This window comes from Canis lupus, chromosome 1 (genome assembly GCF_003254725.2).
Source record: "Canis lupus dingo isolate Sandy chromosome 1, ASM325472v2, whole genome shotgun sequence".
In the NCBI taxonomy this organism is placed as follows: domain Eukaryota; kingdom Metazoa; phylum Chordata; class Mammalia; order Carnivora; family Canidae; genus Canis; species Canis lupus.
In genome coordinates this window covers 31138917-31156815 of record NC_064243.1, presented here as the reverse complement: position 1 = coordinate 31156815, position 17899 = coordinate 31138917, and the positions used below count along the sequence as shown (strand labels likewise).

The following is a 17899-nucleotide window of genomic DNA, read 5'->3' as shown; positions in this document are numbered from 1 at the left end:
AAATTGAGGAATGAAAAAGCAAAACATAATATCTGCTGCTTATTTTCAGTTTTAATTAAGGTCTCTTGGGAAGTGACAGGTGCTATAACTTAAAAGAAAGTTTACCTTTGCTCTAAGATTTATTTCTCCATCTTACTCTTTTTTTTTTTTTTTTTCAAGATTTTATTTATTCATGGAGACAGAGAGAGAGGGCCAGAGACACAGGCAGAGGGAGAAGCGGGCTCCATGCAGGGAGCCTGACGTGGGACTCGATCCTGGGTCTCCAGGATCACGCCCTGGACTGAAGGTGGCACTAAACCACTGAGCCACCCGGGCTGCCCTTCATCTTACTCTTACCTACTATTTACATAGGCAGGTTATTTTTTTTAAATACTTAATTTTAAAATGTTTTATTGGGAAAGCAGGTTAGGTTTAGGAATACAGAATTGCTCTGTTTTATTCCCCAACCCATAAGAGATGGTGAAAATAATTATGCAGAATATTACGATTTTTTTTGTCAGGCCAGGAAAGAACATTATATATAAAAACATAGAACTCAGAGGCAAAATAAATTGACTCATGACTGGCAGGAAATGCCAGGAAATATTTGACTTTATCATAGTGATGTTCTTGTAACTTCTTGGAAAAAATACCCAAATTTGTGAGTTCTAGCTCTAGTGTTTAAAATATTATGGCTCAGTACTTTCTTTTATTATCTCTTGTGTGGCAGGAAGCTGTAAGAAATTAAAAGTTATAATTGCTATTTTAAATCTGAAATTAGATCTCTAAACTTGAAAGTTGGCAGTCTTAAATATTTATAATGTTACCTAGAAATCTTTTTTATGATGATAAACTTAAATCTTAATTTTGTTCCCCCAACTTAGGGATCTCATTAATAAACCTGCCATTAGGAGAATGCCCTTCTCCCATTGAGGATCTAAGTTCTTATCCTTCATTTAATACTAACCTGGCAAACTGCCTTCTGTATAACACAGCTTATACCCATAATCCCAAATGATCCTTTGCAAGTCTTCTATAAATAATTGTAAGTGAGTAAATAAGGTCCATACAGATTGGAAGATAATTGCCTAAGAGAAAAATATCACTGCAGTTCTAATATGAATTTACAAACCTTACAGTCTTGGAAATATTTAATGGAATATTTTTAAAAAGCTAAAATTTGATAATTAGCTGTTTGCTCAGTAAAGTGAAAGTCTATGAGAAGCCCCACAGTTCTCTGTAGCATTTAGAGACTTCTGCATCACATAGTACAGTGACCTCACATGCAAACTGAGATGGATAGTTATTAGGCTCCCAAAATTATAATGAAATTGAGCTTCTGATATATCATTTCCAGAAACTTGATTGCTTTTGTTGAACTGCTTATCGTTAATAGCCTCTGGGAGAATCTGCTTCTGCTACTAAATTCTAGACTGATGAGAAGTGTAGTGCACTAGTCTTTGCCATGATTTATGCCTGATCTTAAGTGCTGTAAAACTTCTGAGTAATTCAGGATATAAAAAGAAGTTAATTTGATTACTACTGATGCCCAGCCAACCCACCTGGTTTAGTGGAGCTCCCTTCTAGGTGCCTGTGACAGTCTCTAGGAGTATAAAAAATGTCAAAAACTTCACTCGTAGGTAGCCCACAGCTTAACCATGATAGGTGATGGTTGTAAAATCACTGATTGTGATAATTATATATAGTTGTGAGCAAAATTTTAGGCAGAGAACTGTGGGCTAATTCAGCCTGGTGTATTTGGGAAAGTTTTCACAAGAGTGGTTATGCTTTTATGCTGGGTTTTGAAAGAAACTATGAATTGGCAGAAATGGACAAGGGCATTCCAAGCAGAGAGAATATCACAGGCAGGATCTGGTGAGTGTGCTGAGAGTATAGGGTAGACATGGGGTTGAGGGGGTCTAAGCAGTATGGTTGAAACCAGACTGGGAAGATCTTTTGTGCTAGACCAAGGATCTGAACTTCATCTCATAGACCTGAGGAGCCAACCAGGAGTACCATGAAAAGATAGGAGTGAGAAAGAGGCAGTTGGGGAAGATCAGTCAGGCAACAAACAATGTGAAGAATTGATGGGATCAGAGAGAGCAAGATGATGAGTGACAGGAAAAGCAGGGAGGGTGGATCATGAGATTTAAGGCAAGTAGAAAATACAGGTAGATGAGTCTAATATATTCAATAAAGTGTATAGTATAATATATATAATATATTCAAGTATATTATATTATATATTATAATACACTTGAGTATATAATATATTCAGTAAAGTATAAAGTGAAATGCCCAAATATATGACACAGATGTACCATGAGTGATTAAGAATGGGTTTCCTAAAGGTGACGAGGTGATTTGAATAGGTAGAAGAAGCTGGGCAGAGCCTGCTAGTCAGTCTTTATACTTTTTTCTCTATTTGTAAATTTGGGGTTGCTAATTTGGAGCATCTGATGGCTCAGGACTTAGAAGAGTATAGGCATTCATGGTTCTTCATTTGGATGTCGAAATGCTTAATGTCAAAGCTGTCTATCCTATTGCAAACCACAGTCACAAATAGAGCTTCTTATGTGTATGCTAGTTGGTGGTTAGGCCTGCCATCAGTGTAAAGCTCTGTAAGGAATTCTCTTGTCCTGCTAGCAGCTGGACTTGCAAGCTCACAACAGCCAGTGGTTGCATGTCTGAAGTATGTGATACAGAATTGATTTGCTGGCACAGAAACTTATGCAAATAATTTGGAGAATGAATAGAACATTCATGATTTTCTTTTCTTAGAGTCATTATCATGACTTCCACATACTGTACTGGAAATATATGAAAAGATTACTTAATAGTTCCAACTGTCATAAGTTTTATATATCTGATTTTATACACACAGAATATATATTAGATGAATATTATGAATTAAAATGTCTAACAATTTTTTTGCTTGTTTTTTCCTAGCTTGTTTTGGGTTTGGAATAAGAATTTATTGTCTCATGAACTATCCTTTGTTTTTCCTTTAATCTTGCCTTATAAGGTTAAATTCTGATTCTTATAGCATTTATTTCTACCACTAAAGTTGTGAGTTAAGAAAGTAGTTATTCCTAAAGCCATGTTTTTATAACCATAAATGCAACAAAGAACATATTAAGTGTATTGTTAAAAATTATTTTCCTGAAGAACACCAGGAGGCTCAGTGATTGTGTGTCTGCCTTCAGCTCAGGCCGTGATCCAGGGTCCTAGGATCGAGTCCCACATTGGGCTCCCCACAGGAAGCCTGCTTCTCCCTCTGCCTGTGTCTCTGCCTCTCTCTCTGTGTCTCTCATGAATCAATAAATAAAATCTTTAAGATTTTTTTTTCCTTGAGAGTAACTCATTATTGTTTGAGAAATCTATAAACTTTTATCCAGCTATAATATTAATCTTTATAACCGTAATTTAGAGTTGTAGGGGAAATGTTAGAACTCTGTCCACAACCTCGCTGGTGTAGGGACAGAAAATTACTGTGAATGGATCTATCAGTATGATTGCAAAAAAAATTCATTTGTTATAAATTGGTTGATTTGAGATTATGAGAATAAGCTAAGGGGGCCTGTCAAGCAAGAGGCAGTATGCTAGAACCAAACTTCCTTTAGCAGAGGCTTGGTGTTACCTAGTACTGTCAACCAAAAAAGGTGTCTGACTTAAACTGAATCTAAGATGTTTGTCTTCATCTTCTCTTCTTGCTTTGCTGTTTGCATTCTTTTCAAAAAGTCTGTACTACAGTTTCCTTACTCCTCTAGCTAGACTTGCCACTCATGAAATTTTAAGAATATCAGATATATTCCAGCCATGAAAAGGTTTAAGAAAAATAATGGAATGTTAAGAGTAGGAGTCTTACTTATTCCTTTTTAAAAATACATGGCTTTGTGGAATTTTGTAGGGTTCTTTGTTAGTTTTTGTTTTTATTTTATTTATTATAGAGACATGGGAATAGTGAAGGAGATAGCAAGCGAGAGAGAGCATAGAGCAGGGAGGAGAGGGAAAAGCAGGCTCACCACTGAACATGGAGCCTGATGCAGAGCTCGATCTGAGGACCCCGGGATCGTGACATGAGCCAAAGACAGGCGCTCAACCAACAGCACTACCCAGGCGCCCCAGTTTTTTTTTTTTTTTAATTATTTATTCATGAGAGACACAGAGAGAGAGAGAGGCAGACACACAGGCAGAGGGAGAAGCAGGTTCCATGCAGGGAGCCCGATATGGGACTCGATCCTGGGACTCCAGGATCATGCCCTGGGCTGAAGGCAGGTGCTAAACCGCTGAGCCACCCAGGGATCCCCGGTGCCCCAGTTTTAAACAGTTTTATAGAACTAATCTGTAGAAACAATATATTATGCTGTTACAATATAGCGAGCATTATTACCTTGTTTTATATAGGAAAAAGTAAGTGTCCATTTTTTTCAGCAATTAGAGAAAAATTTGAGTTCTCATGAAATAGTTCACTTTAACTTCAAAGGTTTAGATTTGTATAATTTCATTAGATCATCTCATACTTTGCCTTTGATATAGTTCTCAAATATAGTTTTATAGATCTTTTTTCCACTCAAATCTTTAACCACTCAAAAATTAAAATGTACTTTTTTATTAAAAAAATCAGATTATTAGGGTACGCATAGTGAACTTGATTTGTACGCATAATTCTAAGATTTCTAATTAAGAAATTTATTTTCATGCTTGCCTTAGCATGAATAAGAAAGTCTATTTAAAGTATTGTTAGTTTGGATTATTCATGGTATCAGCTTGGCGTTTTTAATGCAAAGTCTGTATTTCCTCCCATTCGTCTCTAGGATACTGCTATTGTTCATCCAGTTCCCATTCGTATGACTCCAAGCAAAATCCACATGCAGGAAATGGAACTGAAAAGAACTGGCAGTGGTAAGGAAGCTGTTGCTGGGTTGTATTTTAGATTAGCATCTAACTAAAATACACAAATAATTATTTGAGGACTCAGATTCCTTCATAATTGTTTATTTTTTAACATAGTACTTTCTATAAGTATAGATGTATTTTTGTGTATATTATTCAATTTATATTACAGTTTCAAAAGGAAACTGTTAAAGGGTGCCTGAGTGGCTCAGTTGATTGGTCAGCTGACTATTGATTTTGACTCAGGTCACAATCCTAGGGTCCTGGGGTCCAACCCCATGTCATGTTGGGCTCCATGCTCAACAGGGAGTCTGCTTAAGGATTCTCTCTTTCACCCTCTGCCCTTCACCCCGAGTGTATGCTCTTTCTTGCTCTCAAATATTTTTCAAAAATTTTTAAAAAGGGAAACTGTTGAATTTATATTATAAAGAAAAATAAGGACACTTGGAAGATGTGACTTTTCTAATACCCAATGGGTTTTGTGGGGTTTTTAAAAGATTTTCTTTCTTTCTTTATTTTAGAGTGGATGTAAGCCGGGTATGGGGAAGAAGTTGGGAAAGGCAGAGGGAAAAGGAGAGAGGATCTTAAGCAGGCTCCATGCCAATGTGGAGCCTGACGTGGGGCTCAATCTCAAGGCCCTGAGATCATGACCTGAGCTAAAATCCAGATTTGGTTGCTTAACTGACTGAGCCATCCAGGCATCTCTACCTTATGGGTTTTATGATAACTGCTGTGAACATATATTTAAAGTATGTTCAGATTTTAACTGAAGAGGAGGTAGTATGTTAAATCTTAGCTTTGAAATTGTATGTTTTGCTTAAAGTCTTGAAGTTTCTCATTTTAGATTAAATGTTTTAGTTAGACATCTATTTATTTTCTCAGAGGTTTATCTATTTTCTGTATAAGTCAACATCATAAATTATTTTATAACCATTTGTTTGGGGTTTTTACTACCCTGAAGGGATAAATTAACAAAGTATGAACATGCAAATTGACATTTTTCATTAAAACCAATCTTCTGTTGTGGTAGAAAGCAAAATTCGCTATGAACAAGCTCATATTTTTATTAAAAATACTATTTTGTCTTATATCTCATGAGGTTTACCTTCTACTTCTTTGGAATATATAAATGAAGTCTTATACTCTGAAGTTTATGAATTTATTAATTCAGTTCTTGTATTTTTACCTTTTACTTCTCTACTAGATCATACTAATCCCACTAGCCCATTACTGGTGAAAACATCTGACCTGTCGGAGGAAAGTAAGATAAATTCATCAGTGAAATTTGCTTCTGGAAATACTGTAGGTAAGTGAAAAATAGCATTACAGCTTCCATTTGAAGTTGGTTAAGTGTGGATTTAGAATCTGAATAATTCAAATGTATAGCTATTTCATATTACCTTACTGAATAAAGTAGAGATAAGTCAACCTTTTTAAGTACCCTACCCTCTGTATGAGTAAATGGTTGCTTATTGCCACCTGGACCTGCTTCTAGGCAGGCCTTCTGTTTGCCATCCTTCTCCGTTAGCCACATTTAGTCCATGAACTCTTCACACTTACTCCTTCCTCTCACAAGAAATTAGGTGTACATTCATTTATTTAGCCTATGTTAATGGAATAGTATGTGGCAGGCTCTGTTCTAGACACTGGGGATTCAGCAGTTAAACAAAAAATCTTTGCCTTTATGGAGCTTACATTCTGTAGGGAATATAAGAGAAAAAACCCAAAACAAAAATCTTAACTCCTCCTATCTTAAAAGATAATTAACACATTGGATAAGAATAAAGCTGGCAAAGAGAAGAAGAGGGAGTGGCAGTTTAAGGAAGGAGCTCAAAGAAGACCTTACCAAAAGATGACATTTGGGTTAAGACTTGAATGAGATGAGGGATTCGGCTGTGAATATCAGAAGGAAGGACATTTAAGGCACAGGAAACAGCACATGTGAATCCCTTATTTAGAAATCTGCCTTCTGCTGGGAACAGCAGGCAAACACCTGGAAGAGAACCAGTTAGCAAATTTGGCAGCCAGAAGTAGCAAGTAGTAGAGGAATAATCAGGGAGCAGTGTAAGAGTGACTTTTACTGCATGAGATGAAACGCCATTAGAAGGTTTTGAATGGAGAAGTGATGTGGCCTGACCTTCCTTTTTTTATATACGAGGATCACTACAGCTGCTGTAAGAGTAATAGCCCCCAAGAAAGCAAGAGTCAAAACAGGAAAGATTGTTTAAAAAACAACTGGAGGAACATATGTAAGAGAGGAGGACGGCTTAGCCTAGGGTGGTAGCTGTGCTGGGAAGTGGTCAGATTCTGGCTATATTTTATAGAAAAAGAGTCAGCATTTGCTTACTTGTGTTATAAAGTGTGATGGTGGGAGGTCACAGGTGATTCGGGGAATTTAGCCTGAGCCACTGGGAATTGTGGAAGACTGTGATAACAGGTTTATTGGGGAAAAACAGAAGTTGAGTTTTGGACATCTCAAGTTTGAGATGCCTATTGGAACATCCAAATAGAAATATGTTAGTTTTAACATCATTCATGGGCCAATTAATTAAACAGTTCAGTTATTTGGTAAGAAAAAGGAAGGGATACATTTTGAAATGAAACCAAACCAAATAACCAGTCCCTTCAATTCATAACCCTTCAAAGTAAGCAGCAGTGTTCCTTCACATTGTCCCTGAGTTTCTGTTTTAAGATTTATCATTCATCACAACCATTAGTCTGTCTCTGGGACCCTCTGCTCTTCATAAGATTGTGAGGATTTGGAAATGATATTTTCTCAGGTGAAAAATGGGGAATGTCTGGCTAATCTCATAAATTTTATTATTGTGGGATCCCTGGGTGGCGCAGCGGTTTGGCGCCTGCCTTTGGCCCAGGGCGCGATCCTGGAGACCTGGGATCGAATCCCATGTCAGGCTCCCGGTGCATGGAGCTTGCTTCTCCCTCTGCCTGTGTCTCTGCCTCTCTCTCTCTCTCTCTCTCTCTCTGTGTGTGTGACTATCATAAATAAATAAAAATTAAAAAAAAAATTTTATTATTGTCTAAGCATATTTTTTAATTCCTATATTAACTTCTCTAGACTAACCTATTCTGTGTGCATGGTATTTCATTGTGTAAATATGCCATGATTTGATTGATATTTAAGTTTTTACATTTCATAACACTAGGATGAACTGTTAACCTATTAGCCAATCTTTAAATATCTGTGATTTGAAATAATAATTATTATATTTGTTTAGATTATATAGAGTAAAAAATGAATAAAAGATTATTATTAAATAGGATATATTCCATTTATCAGCAGATGGGTACAGTAGTTCAGATTCTTTTACTTCGGACCCAGAACAGATTGGAAACAACGTAACTCATCAAAGGTCAGTATTTCTTCAATTAAAAAGCATATTAAAATATCTTGTTATGTTTTAATTGAGAATATTTTAGAACCAAGTATGAATTATTTTCCTCTATTCTTCAGCTCTCTGGAGACTGTTAGGTTACCTGTTGACTTATGTAGAAGGGAAATAATTTTTTTATTCTTTTCAACTATAATAGGAAATAAAAGGAACCTTATTGTTCCCATGATATTCTTTGGAAGGTCTAGAAAGAGCTATGGTAGCATTAGCAGTTTAATACAGTCCTTTTTGTAAGTAAGTAGTTGAGAGTCTGTTTAAGTAATGTACAGATTTTCTTGGATAGCTTTATGGCAAGTACCAACAAAATTCTGTGTTTTAAGATACCATCTAGAAGCACACACCCTAGTGTTGGGCTATCTACTTACCCTGAGGATCTGCATTACATATAACTTTTCAGGCACAAATAAAAAAGGTATGGGATAGGGTGAAGGTGGCAAGGGATTTGTCTGCAAGGGTTTAGCCATCCACTAAAAATTATGTGCAGGACAAGAGTATCTTTTCCCCCTCATCCTTTATATGTACTAAGTATCGTTTCCCATATTCCTGGAGGATATAGAGACTAGTAATATAGAATCTCAGAAGAATTTCCAGAGTCAAAGACTGCTTCTTTGTATAATTATTTCTCTTCAGATATCTTGGATTTTATTCTCCTTTTTATCCCTGTACATGAGGATCAGATTGCCAGGGTCCATGAGATTCTTTTCAGAATACAGAAGACTTTGGTGGCAAAAAAGTGAATCTCTAGGGTGGGTCAAGAATGAGTACAGCCCAAAAAAAAAAAAAAAAAAAAAAGAATGAGTGCAGCCACTGCTACAATGAGATTGCCTGTGGGGACACAGGAATGGGCACCTCAGTAGCTGAGCCAGATTCTCTTTCAGCTTACCAAACTTCAAACTTTAAATAAGGTGAAAGCTAACCATGTCTGAAAGTAAAGTTTCTCTTTTTTGAAAATGTTTTTTCAAACTAGTATTATCTTTAATTGAGTGGGAAAAAGTTACTAGGTTTGTGTCTACCTTGAATTCCTGTCAATAACTTTCTTTTCAAAATTTTTGAAATTTTAAAAAATGTAATAATTATGCTTCATAAAAAAAAGATTATTTGACACATTGACTAATTACTTGCCAATGCATATCATAAACAGTCTTGTCTTTATCATCATAGGACTTGTATACCTACTTGAGAAAATGTCACACCAATAAAATTTTCACTGCTTAGCCAAATTTGAATGCTTAAAAAGGAAAAAGCTCCAATACCAGTAACATGACCAGTTATAACGGGGTATATTTTGTAGGTCTCATTCAGGAACATCTCCTGATAACACTGCACCACCACCTCCTCCTCCAAGACCACAGCCTTCTCATTCTAGATCATCATCTTTAGATATGAATCGGACCTTTGCAGTCACCACAGGTAGGGATTAAGAGCCATATCTATTTTCATTTGTTTTTTTTTTTTTTAAGATTTTATTTATTCATTTGACAGAGAGAAAGAGAGCACGCAGGTACAAGTAGGGGGAGAGGGAGAAGCAGGCTCCCCACTGAGCAGGGAGCCCAACGTGGGGCTCAGTCCCAGGACCCCAGGATCATGACCCAAACCAAAGGCAGATGCTTAACTGACTGAGCCACCCAGGCACCCCTGATTTTAAAGTTCATTAAAGAGCACAACATTTTTATTTAATCTTTTCTTACTATGCCTTATTTTTTATTTATCTGAGGAAAAATTTTGAGTTTAGAAGATGTCAGATGAGAGGAAATTTTTTTTCTTCATGTATTTGAGGGAAAATGATAGAGATGGGAACCTGAGAGTTGCCACAAGAGATTTTAAAACAACCATGTGGAGAGATCAAGGAGGGAAAGCTGGCTAGGTTTTCAGTTAACTAACAAAGGAGAGATAACACTCATAATTTACTTCAAGTTTTAATTTTTATATAACTGGTTTATTGTTGTTAATAAATTTTTTTTTTTAATTTTTATTTATTTATGATAGTCACAGAGAGAGAGAGAGGCGCAGAGACACAGGCAGAGGGAGAAGCAGGCTCCATGCACCGGGAGCCCGATGTGGGATTCGATCCCGGGTCTCCAGGATCACGCCCTGGGCCAAAGGCAGGCGCCAAACCTCTGCGCCACCCAGGGATCCCCTCTGCGCCACCCAGGGATCCCCTGCGCCACCCAGGGATCCCGTTAATAAATTTTGATCAAAACAGAAAAGTTAGAACCAAAGGGTGATGATGTTCTATTTTAGACGTCATAGGTTTGGAATGATGAGGAAAACATGACATAATAGTAGGCCATTGGACTTGTGGACTAAGAAAGATTGTGTTATTTAAGAATTATTTACTTAGAAATGATTGAGTGAAGTATTAAATGCAAAGAGAAAATTTGGAAGTCTGCATATTTTATAGCTGAAGAGCATTCAGAAATTTTAGAAAACCAAGAATGTATAGTATTATGGAAACAAGAATACCATGAGTGCCTTGTGCAATAGAACAAGAGAAATGCGATCTGAGATAGAGTGCCTGGGTGGCTTGGTCAGTTAAGTGTCCGACTCTTAATCTCAGCTCAGGTCTTGATCTCAGGGTCATGAGTCCAAGCCTCACATTGGGCTCCACACTGGGTGCGGAGCCTACTAAACAAAATAACTCCCTAACAACAACAACAAAAAGATAGATAATGAGGTCTCACAAAAGGCTATGAGGCTTGGTTACTAGGTCATATCTAGATAGTTTTACAGGATAATAAATGCCTTCCAATACTTGTCAAGCATTCTTAGAAGTCTTTGTCATTTGATCCCATTCACTCTGCTTGTTCGTTCTACTAGCAAAGTATGTGTTTACTAAAGAAAAGAAATGACTTGTGTATTTACTCAGGACAACAACAGGCTGGAGTTGTTGCCCATCCTCCTGCAGTGCCTCCAAGACCACAGCCCTCACAGGTAATTCTTCAGTGTGTTCATTACTGAACAATTATATTTGTCTGTTAGGGGTTTGCTTCTACTCTGGAATTATTTTGAAGATCAAGAATTACCCAGTTAATCATTCTTAATGAGCATTTCATTTAGGGAAGCTGGGTCTTATTTTGGAAGTCCAGAGGAGTTACCTTTGAAAGAAACTTAAAAGTGGACCAAATGATAATGTCTTAATAATGGAAGGTTTAGTGGAGAGAACAGTGGGTTGGGAGATATATGTCCATGTATGTCCTGGGTCTAGCAGAGGCTCTGTGCCCTCCCTGCATCTCCCTGCCAAGGATGTTACTCCATCAGGAAAGAAAGTGTAAGAAGACCTCTGCATCCCTGCCAGGTGGAAATTGTTTTCATCTAGTATGTTCTGAGACAGATTCTGGATTATAGCTATAGTTTTATGTGACTGACTGGCTGGCTGCCTCTTACAAAAATGAATTTGGTTGATTTTTTTCTGAGTTAGATTCTGATCATGAGGTTGGTTACTTGAAGTTAGAAAGATGGTTTCTTAATCATAAAAGGTCCTGAAATTTGAATGTTTCCATATCTAGTTTATCTAAAATGCCAGCAAAAATATTTGTGTTGGGTTAAACTGTGAAACCCAATGAGCTAGTCACTTGACTCAAGAACGAGTTCAGTGGGGAAGACAGACCTGTAAACAACAATTATAATGGAAGGGCTATGCTAGATATATTTATGAAATGCTTTGGCACAGCTTTACTAGCTAGTAAAGTCAAGGATCTCATTGAAAAGGCATAAGTAAAATGAAAGAAGTAAGACTTTAAGCAGAGACTTGAGAGATAAAGTAGTGTTTCTTGGGGAGAGGGCACTCCAATCAGAAGGAATGACATTGCCTGGCATATTCAGGGTAAAGGAGTCAGTTTAGTGCAAGTGGAATGATGGGAGATGAAACTGAAGAGGTGGTTGGAAAGGGGCAGAGTATTTCTGTGTCGTACTCAAGACCCAGAGAGAGTCATGAGACTTCTCACGCTGCATTTTACGTTCTTGTTTACTTGTCTCTTACCTTGCTCTGGTCTATCTGCTTCTTTAGGGCGCAGACTTTATTTGTTCATTCACTATTATTTTCATAATGCTTGGCCACAAGTTACTCGGTAAATTTATTTTTGAACTGAAGATTTTAGGATTGCTCCACCAAAGGAGTGGAGGACATACCAAAGGGAAGTGAAGTACACTGAAGTATTGGGAGGATCCTTAGAGCAGTGATTTTCATACTTTAAAATAACCCTTTTAGAAACATAATGAAACAGTTTAAAAATAACTTGTTAAAAGCACACACTATTCTGCGGTACCCTAATTAAGAAAACAGTGGATGCAAGTGGAGAATCAGACAGTAGGGCCATACCCTCCCTCTGCTTTCATGTACTTTCTTTGCAAAAAAGAATTTTGTAAAAGTATCTTTTTTATTGAAGGTTTGTCATCTTAATTTTTTTAGTGTGTCAGCATTCCACTTACGGATTTTAGAGCCAGATGCTACCGTCCCTTATCACCCTGAATTTACAGATAACAAAGCATATCTACAATATATGTTCAGAGAAGGTTGCGGACAGTGATTCACTAATGAAATATGTGTTCCTCTATCCTGATCCATCATGTAGGCTCCTGGTCCCGTTGTGCATCGCCCAGTGGATGCTGATGGCCTGATAACTCACACTAGTACCTCACCTCAGCAGATACCAGAACAACCAAATTTTGCAGATTTCAGCCAATTTGAAGTATTTGCTGCATCAAATGTAAATGAAGAACAAGATGATGAAGCTGAGAAACATCCAGAGGTCTTGCCGGTCAGTTTTTAAGGGCTTATGTAATTTTCTGCTGAGAAACTCTTCCCACATTATATTCATAAGCAGGTCTATAAACAGAGGAACTTCTAAAAGAGCAGATATTAAGAGTGACTATAAGTGAGTAAAATTGCTGCTGCTGCAGAGGATTTATATTTCCTACATCTGTGCATTTTACTTATTTGACCTCAGGTACCTGCTGGTTACGATATATGCTCAATAAGAATCAGAATCTGGGTGGGAGTTAGCTGTGGTGTGAAAAGACACAAACACAACCATCTGAGCGTGGCTAAAACACTGCTCCGGGGTTTGCATCTGATGTGTGATTTGGTGAAGATTTCCATGTAACAAGTGGTTATGGTTACCATAGCTACACTCCATTCATATGATAGTAAGTCACCTTAGTTAGACCTACAGACTACAGGATGCCAAATTCAGTCTTTGCAGTGTTCCAGGATGTGCTGTTGAGTTCTAGTGGCAGGAACTTCTACTAGCCACTTCTTCAAAATTGAAACTTTCTGCCTAGCCCTGGGCCCATTAGGGGTATGGGCTATGCCTCCAGGAAGCAAGGGAGGGCCCAAGGGGAAGTACAGGTGTGCACAGGGTACTGGTCCTCATGCCCTGTAGTGGAGGCATCCCCTCCCCTGCTCCCTCAGAGATGCATTCCCTTCCCTTTTCTCTGCCCTTCTGCACAAGAGAATGGTCATTTTATGGGGTTTTCTCAAATTATTTATTATCAGAATGAACATTTTCTTATAACATTTTGCTCTCTGACTTGTTAACATATATTTATGCATAATTATTATATACTGCTTATGTGTAATTAGAAACGATAACGTATTCACCTCCAGGTTGAAAAAGCTTCAGATCCTGCAAGTTCTCTTCGAGTTGCCAAAACAGATAGTAAAATTGAAGAAAAGACAGCTGCTAGTGTTCCCGCCAATGTGGTATGGAAAAAGTCATCTATAATATTGATTATTTTGTACATATAAAAAATTATATGACACCATTTTTACTTTGTAAGATTTTAAAGATGATGAAAATCTTAGAAATGAAGTTAACTACAGAGTTTCTAAGCCATTCCACTGCCTTCAACTGTAATATATTTGGTCTGTCTCAGAACAAGGTCTATCTATTTAAAAAATCTGGGAGAGGATAGTCTGGATAGTCTGTCATCTAGTATTTGCCATAGGTTCTCAAAATTTATCTGCTGATGACATTCTTCCACATATATTGTCAAATTGTTTTATTGCAATCTTAAGTGTCATAGGGAAAAATTACCAATCCTCTAAGGGTGTTATACTCTCTGCTCTTTTTCTTTACTGTTTTGGGGATAATTTTCCCCCCAACATTTTATTATGAAAATGTTTAAACATACAGTAAAGTTGAGAGAAGTTTACGTTGTATATATATCAATAAACCTACACTTTGACTATACTATTAATATTTTACTGTACTTGCATTATCCTATATCTCTCCATCTATCTACATCAATCTTTATCTTTTTTTGAATTTCAAAGTAAACTCAAGATGTTTGTATATTTTGGGATCCCTGGGTGGCGCAGCAGTTTGGCGCCTGCCTTTGGCCCAGGGCGCGATCCTGGAGACCCAGGATCGAATCCCACGTCGAGCTCCCGGTGCATGGAGCCTGCTTCTCCCTCTGCCTATGTCTCTGCCTCTCTCTCTCTCTCTGTGTTATCATAAGTAAAAAATAAATAAATAAATAAATAAATAAATAAATAAATAAATAAATAAAAGATGTTTGTATATTTTTCCATTGAAAGAAAAGTTTTGGTAATTTTTTTTCTACTATCATCTGGACATCTCCCGTAGTTATTATAGCGTGTGTTTGAGAGTACTTAAATTCTACTTTCTGGACACTTTATTTTTTACTATATTTTTGTGATTTTTTTTTAATAGTGAAATAGATTTTTGTCAGCTTACAGCAACAAATTTAAAATAGCACTTAACCAAAGATATGACAGTTTATTGTCATTTTTATTTATTAGCAGATCAAACCAAGTTATGGTAAATACCAAAATACTGTATTTGAATCTGTTGAGGTCAAATTCACAGTTTCTAAAAAAAATGTCCATTCAGGGCAGCCCGGTTGGCTCAGCGGTTTAGCGCCGCTTTCAGCCCAGGGCCTGATCCTGGAGCCTCGGGATCGAGTCCCATGTCAGGCTCCCTGCATGGAGCCCTCTGCCTGTGTCTCTGATTCTCTCTCTCTCTCTCTCTCTCTCTCTCTTTCTCTGTATGTTTCTCATAAATAAATAAATAAAATCTTAAAAAAATATATCCATTCATATTCAAGAGTTAAAATAATTGTGCATCTTAGTTGTGAGTTTTTAAAGAATTGCCTTTCTATTTTATAAATTGCTTTATATAAGATATATATTTTATGTATTTATTAAGACACAGTTAAGTATTTTTGAGTAGGAAATCCTATGATGATGATAGATACATACTTCTGGACTCCCCCACTTTTTTTAAAGATTTTATATATTTGAGAGAGAGAGCACGAATGGCAGGAGAGGAAGAAGCAGGCTCCCTGCTGAACAGAGAGCCCGATGGGGGGCACCCAGGTCCCAAGACCAGGATCATGACCTGAGCTGAAGGCAGATGCTTAACTAACTGGGCCACCTAGGCACCCCTGAAGACACCCTTTTATATTATTAAACAGTACATATATATTGAGCATGTTTTTTGTTAATATTTAAACAGTGGATTACAGTTTTGAGTCATATTTAAGCCTCAAGGAGCTTATGTTTCCCTTTTTTAAAAAAGTAGTTACATTTCACAATTGTGTCAACCAGGAACAAACCCTTTCACATTGAAATTTAACTTAACTGTGTTACAGATACATAAATTAAAGTAGGACAGGTGACTTTTAATTTTTGGAGAATAAGCAGTTTAAAGAAAAAAAAGTGCTTTATGGTAAAGTGCTGAGTAACCATGAATGTCTTGAAGACATGCTTATTGTTAATGGACTTCTTCTCTTGTAGAGCAAAGGCACAACACCTCTCGCTCCACCACCTAAACCTGTTCGAAGAAGATTAAAATCAGAAGATGAATTAAGGCCAGAAGTTGACGAACATACGCAAAAGACAGGTGTCTTAGCTGCTGTGCTTGCATCACAGCCTTCTATTCCTAGGTAATCAGAGTTGTTCCTAAACACATATAATTACAAGGAACAAAAAGCACAGCAATTAAATTTCTATCAAAATAAAAGAAATTAAAGTCAGACTAGCTCTCTAATTGAGCAGAGGTTCTCAGCTGTTCCCTCTCTAAGAGTTTTCTTTTTTATGAATAGGTGTAATATTCTTCCCCACTTTCCCCCCTTTCTATTATCAGGTTCAATTCCAATTTCATTTTGATAAACTAACACAAACCCTAGAACAAATTTTTAAAAATTAATAGTGTACATAACACTTAAGATTTTAACTATGGTTGTCCTGGACCCAGAATTGGCCAAAAAGGGCTCATGGGCCAAATTCACCTTATGGCCTGTTTTCTGTAAGGCCCAGAGCTAAGAATGGCTTTTATATTTGTGTAAAAAAAAAAAAAAAGAAGAAGAAGAAGAAGGGAGAGAAGAGAGAAAGAAGAGAAAAAGAAAGAAAAGAAACAAAAACCAAGAATATGCTGTAGAAACCATTTGGCCCACAAATTAAAATATTTACTATGTGGTCATTGATAGAAAATGGTTGCCGATGCCTGCTCTGGACTAATAAATGCAGGTGATTCTACAGATAAGAAGAATTAAAACAATAACCATAATACTTAAGCTCCTGAAGCTTAGGTACTTTTGGTTGACCATTGAAATGGAACAAGTAAGGTTGAGCGATGCTGCTAAGGCAAAAAATGTTCCCTCTAGTTTCTGGATTTAGAGATAGGTTGGAAGAATGGAGAGAATTTAAGATAAGAAATGACAATCTGTTTTTCTTGCTCTTTTTATCTTCTTAGGTCTGTTGGGAAAGATAAGAAAGCAATTCAGGCATCAATTAGACGCAATAAGGAAACCAACACAGTTTTGGCCAGATTGAACAGTGAATTGCAGCAACAATTAAAGGTATTCTGAATCTTTATTTGGGAAGTCCCATGGACTCAGAACATCTCAGTTAGCTAGAACTTAAAAGTGATCCAGCAATTCTTAAGCTAGTATAAAACTTCCCAGGCACCAAGAGAAACGTGTATCTAAAATGTTCTTTATGCCTTTGAATCTTTGGGTATTAAAAGAAGTTTTGTATGCTTGATTCTGGTCTGATTGTCTTTATATATTTATATATATATATAAAATAAGACACTCTATGTATGGCATCACTGTTTGTATAATGTTCCTAAACTTTCATAATAAAACCCAAGATAAGAAATGTTGTGACCTCAGGTACATCCAAGATCATATACATGATTTTCTATACTTTTATTTAATTTTAAGATGATTTGAGTATTGTTAGTTTATCCCTTTATCAAAGACAACTCAGATTCTATTAAAGGGAGTTAAACGGGTCTAAAGAAGGAGGGTGAGGACAATTGAGGTCATTTTGAATGTGGAAAAGAAAAGAAAAGCCTTAAGTAGAAATGGGACTTACGGCCAGTGTATATTCCCATCATTTATACTTGAGAGGAATGGGTTTTTCTTTCTTACTACTATGATTTTTTTGAATCCCTACAAGTAAAAATTAGCCAGAATCATTCATGGTTTACCAACATTATTAAGCATTCATGTCTTGTAAACCAGTGGTTCTCACATCTTGATGTGTATACAGTTAATCAGAGATCGTGTTAAAATGCAAATTCTGATTCATACTAGGTATGGAGTGGGATCTGAGAATTCTGCATTTCTTTGTAAGCTTCCGGATG

At 36.8% G+C, this 17899-nt stretch overlaps 1 protein-coding gene across 8 annotated transcripts in view; it reads left to right on the top strand.

Annotated features, from left to right (window-relative positions):
• Positions 1-17899, top strand: part of REPS1 (RALBP1 associated Eps domain containing 1) — an 82750-nt gene that overhangs the window by 63371 nt on the left and 1480 nt on the right. For 6 of the 8 annotated variants that reach the window (XM_025422410.3, XM_025422411.3, XM_025422408.3 and 3 more), the window contains 9 exons: positions 4797-4884; positions 6080-6181; positions 8174-8246; positions 9577-9695; positions 11152-11216; positions 12857-13042; positions 13891-13986; positions 16045-16193; positions 17003-17108. In XM_025422410.3, coding sequence (XP_025278195.1) covers positions 4797-4884; positions 6080-6181; positions 8174-8246; positions 9577-9695; positions 11152-11216; positions 12857-13042; positions 13891-13986; positions 16045-16193; positions 17003-17108 — 984 coding nt within the window. The remainder of the gene's footprint in view (positions 1-4796; positions 4885-6079; positions 6182-8173; positions 8247-9576; positions 9696-11151; positions 11217-12856; positions 13043-13890; positions 13987-16044; positions 16194-17002; positions 17109-17899) is intronic. The other 2 variants (XM_025422412.3, XM_025422409.3) reach the window with 1 other exon arrangement.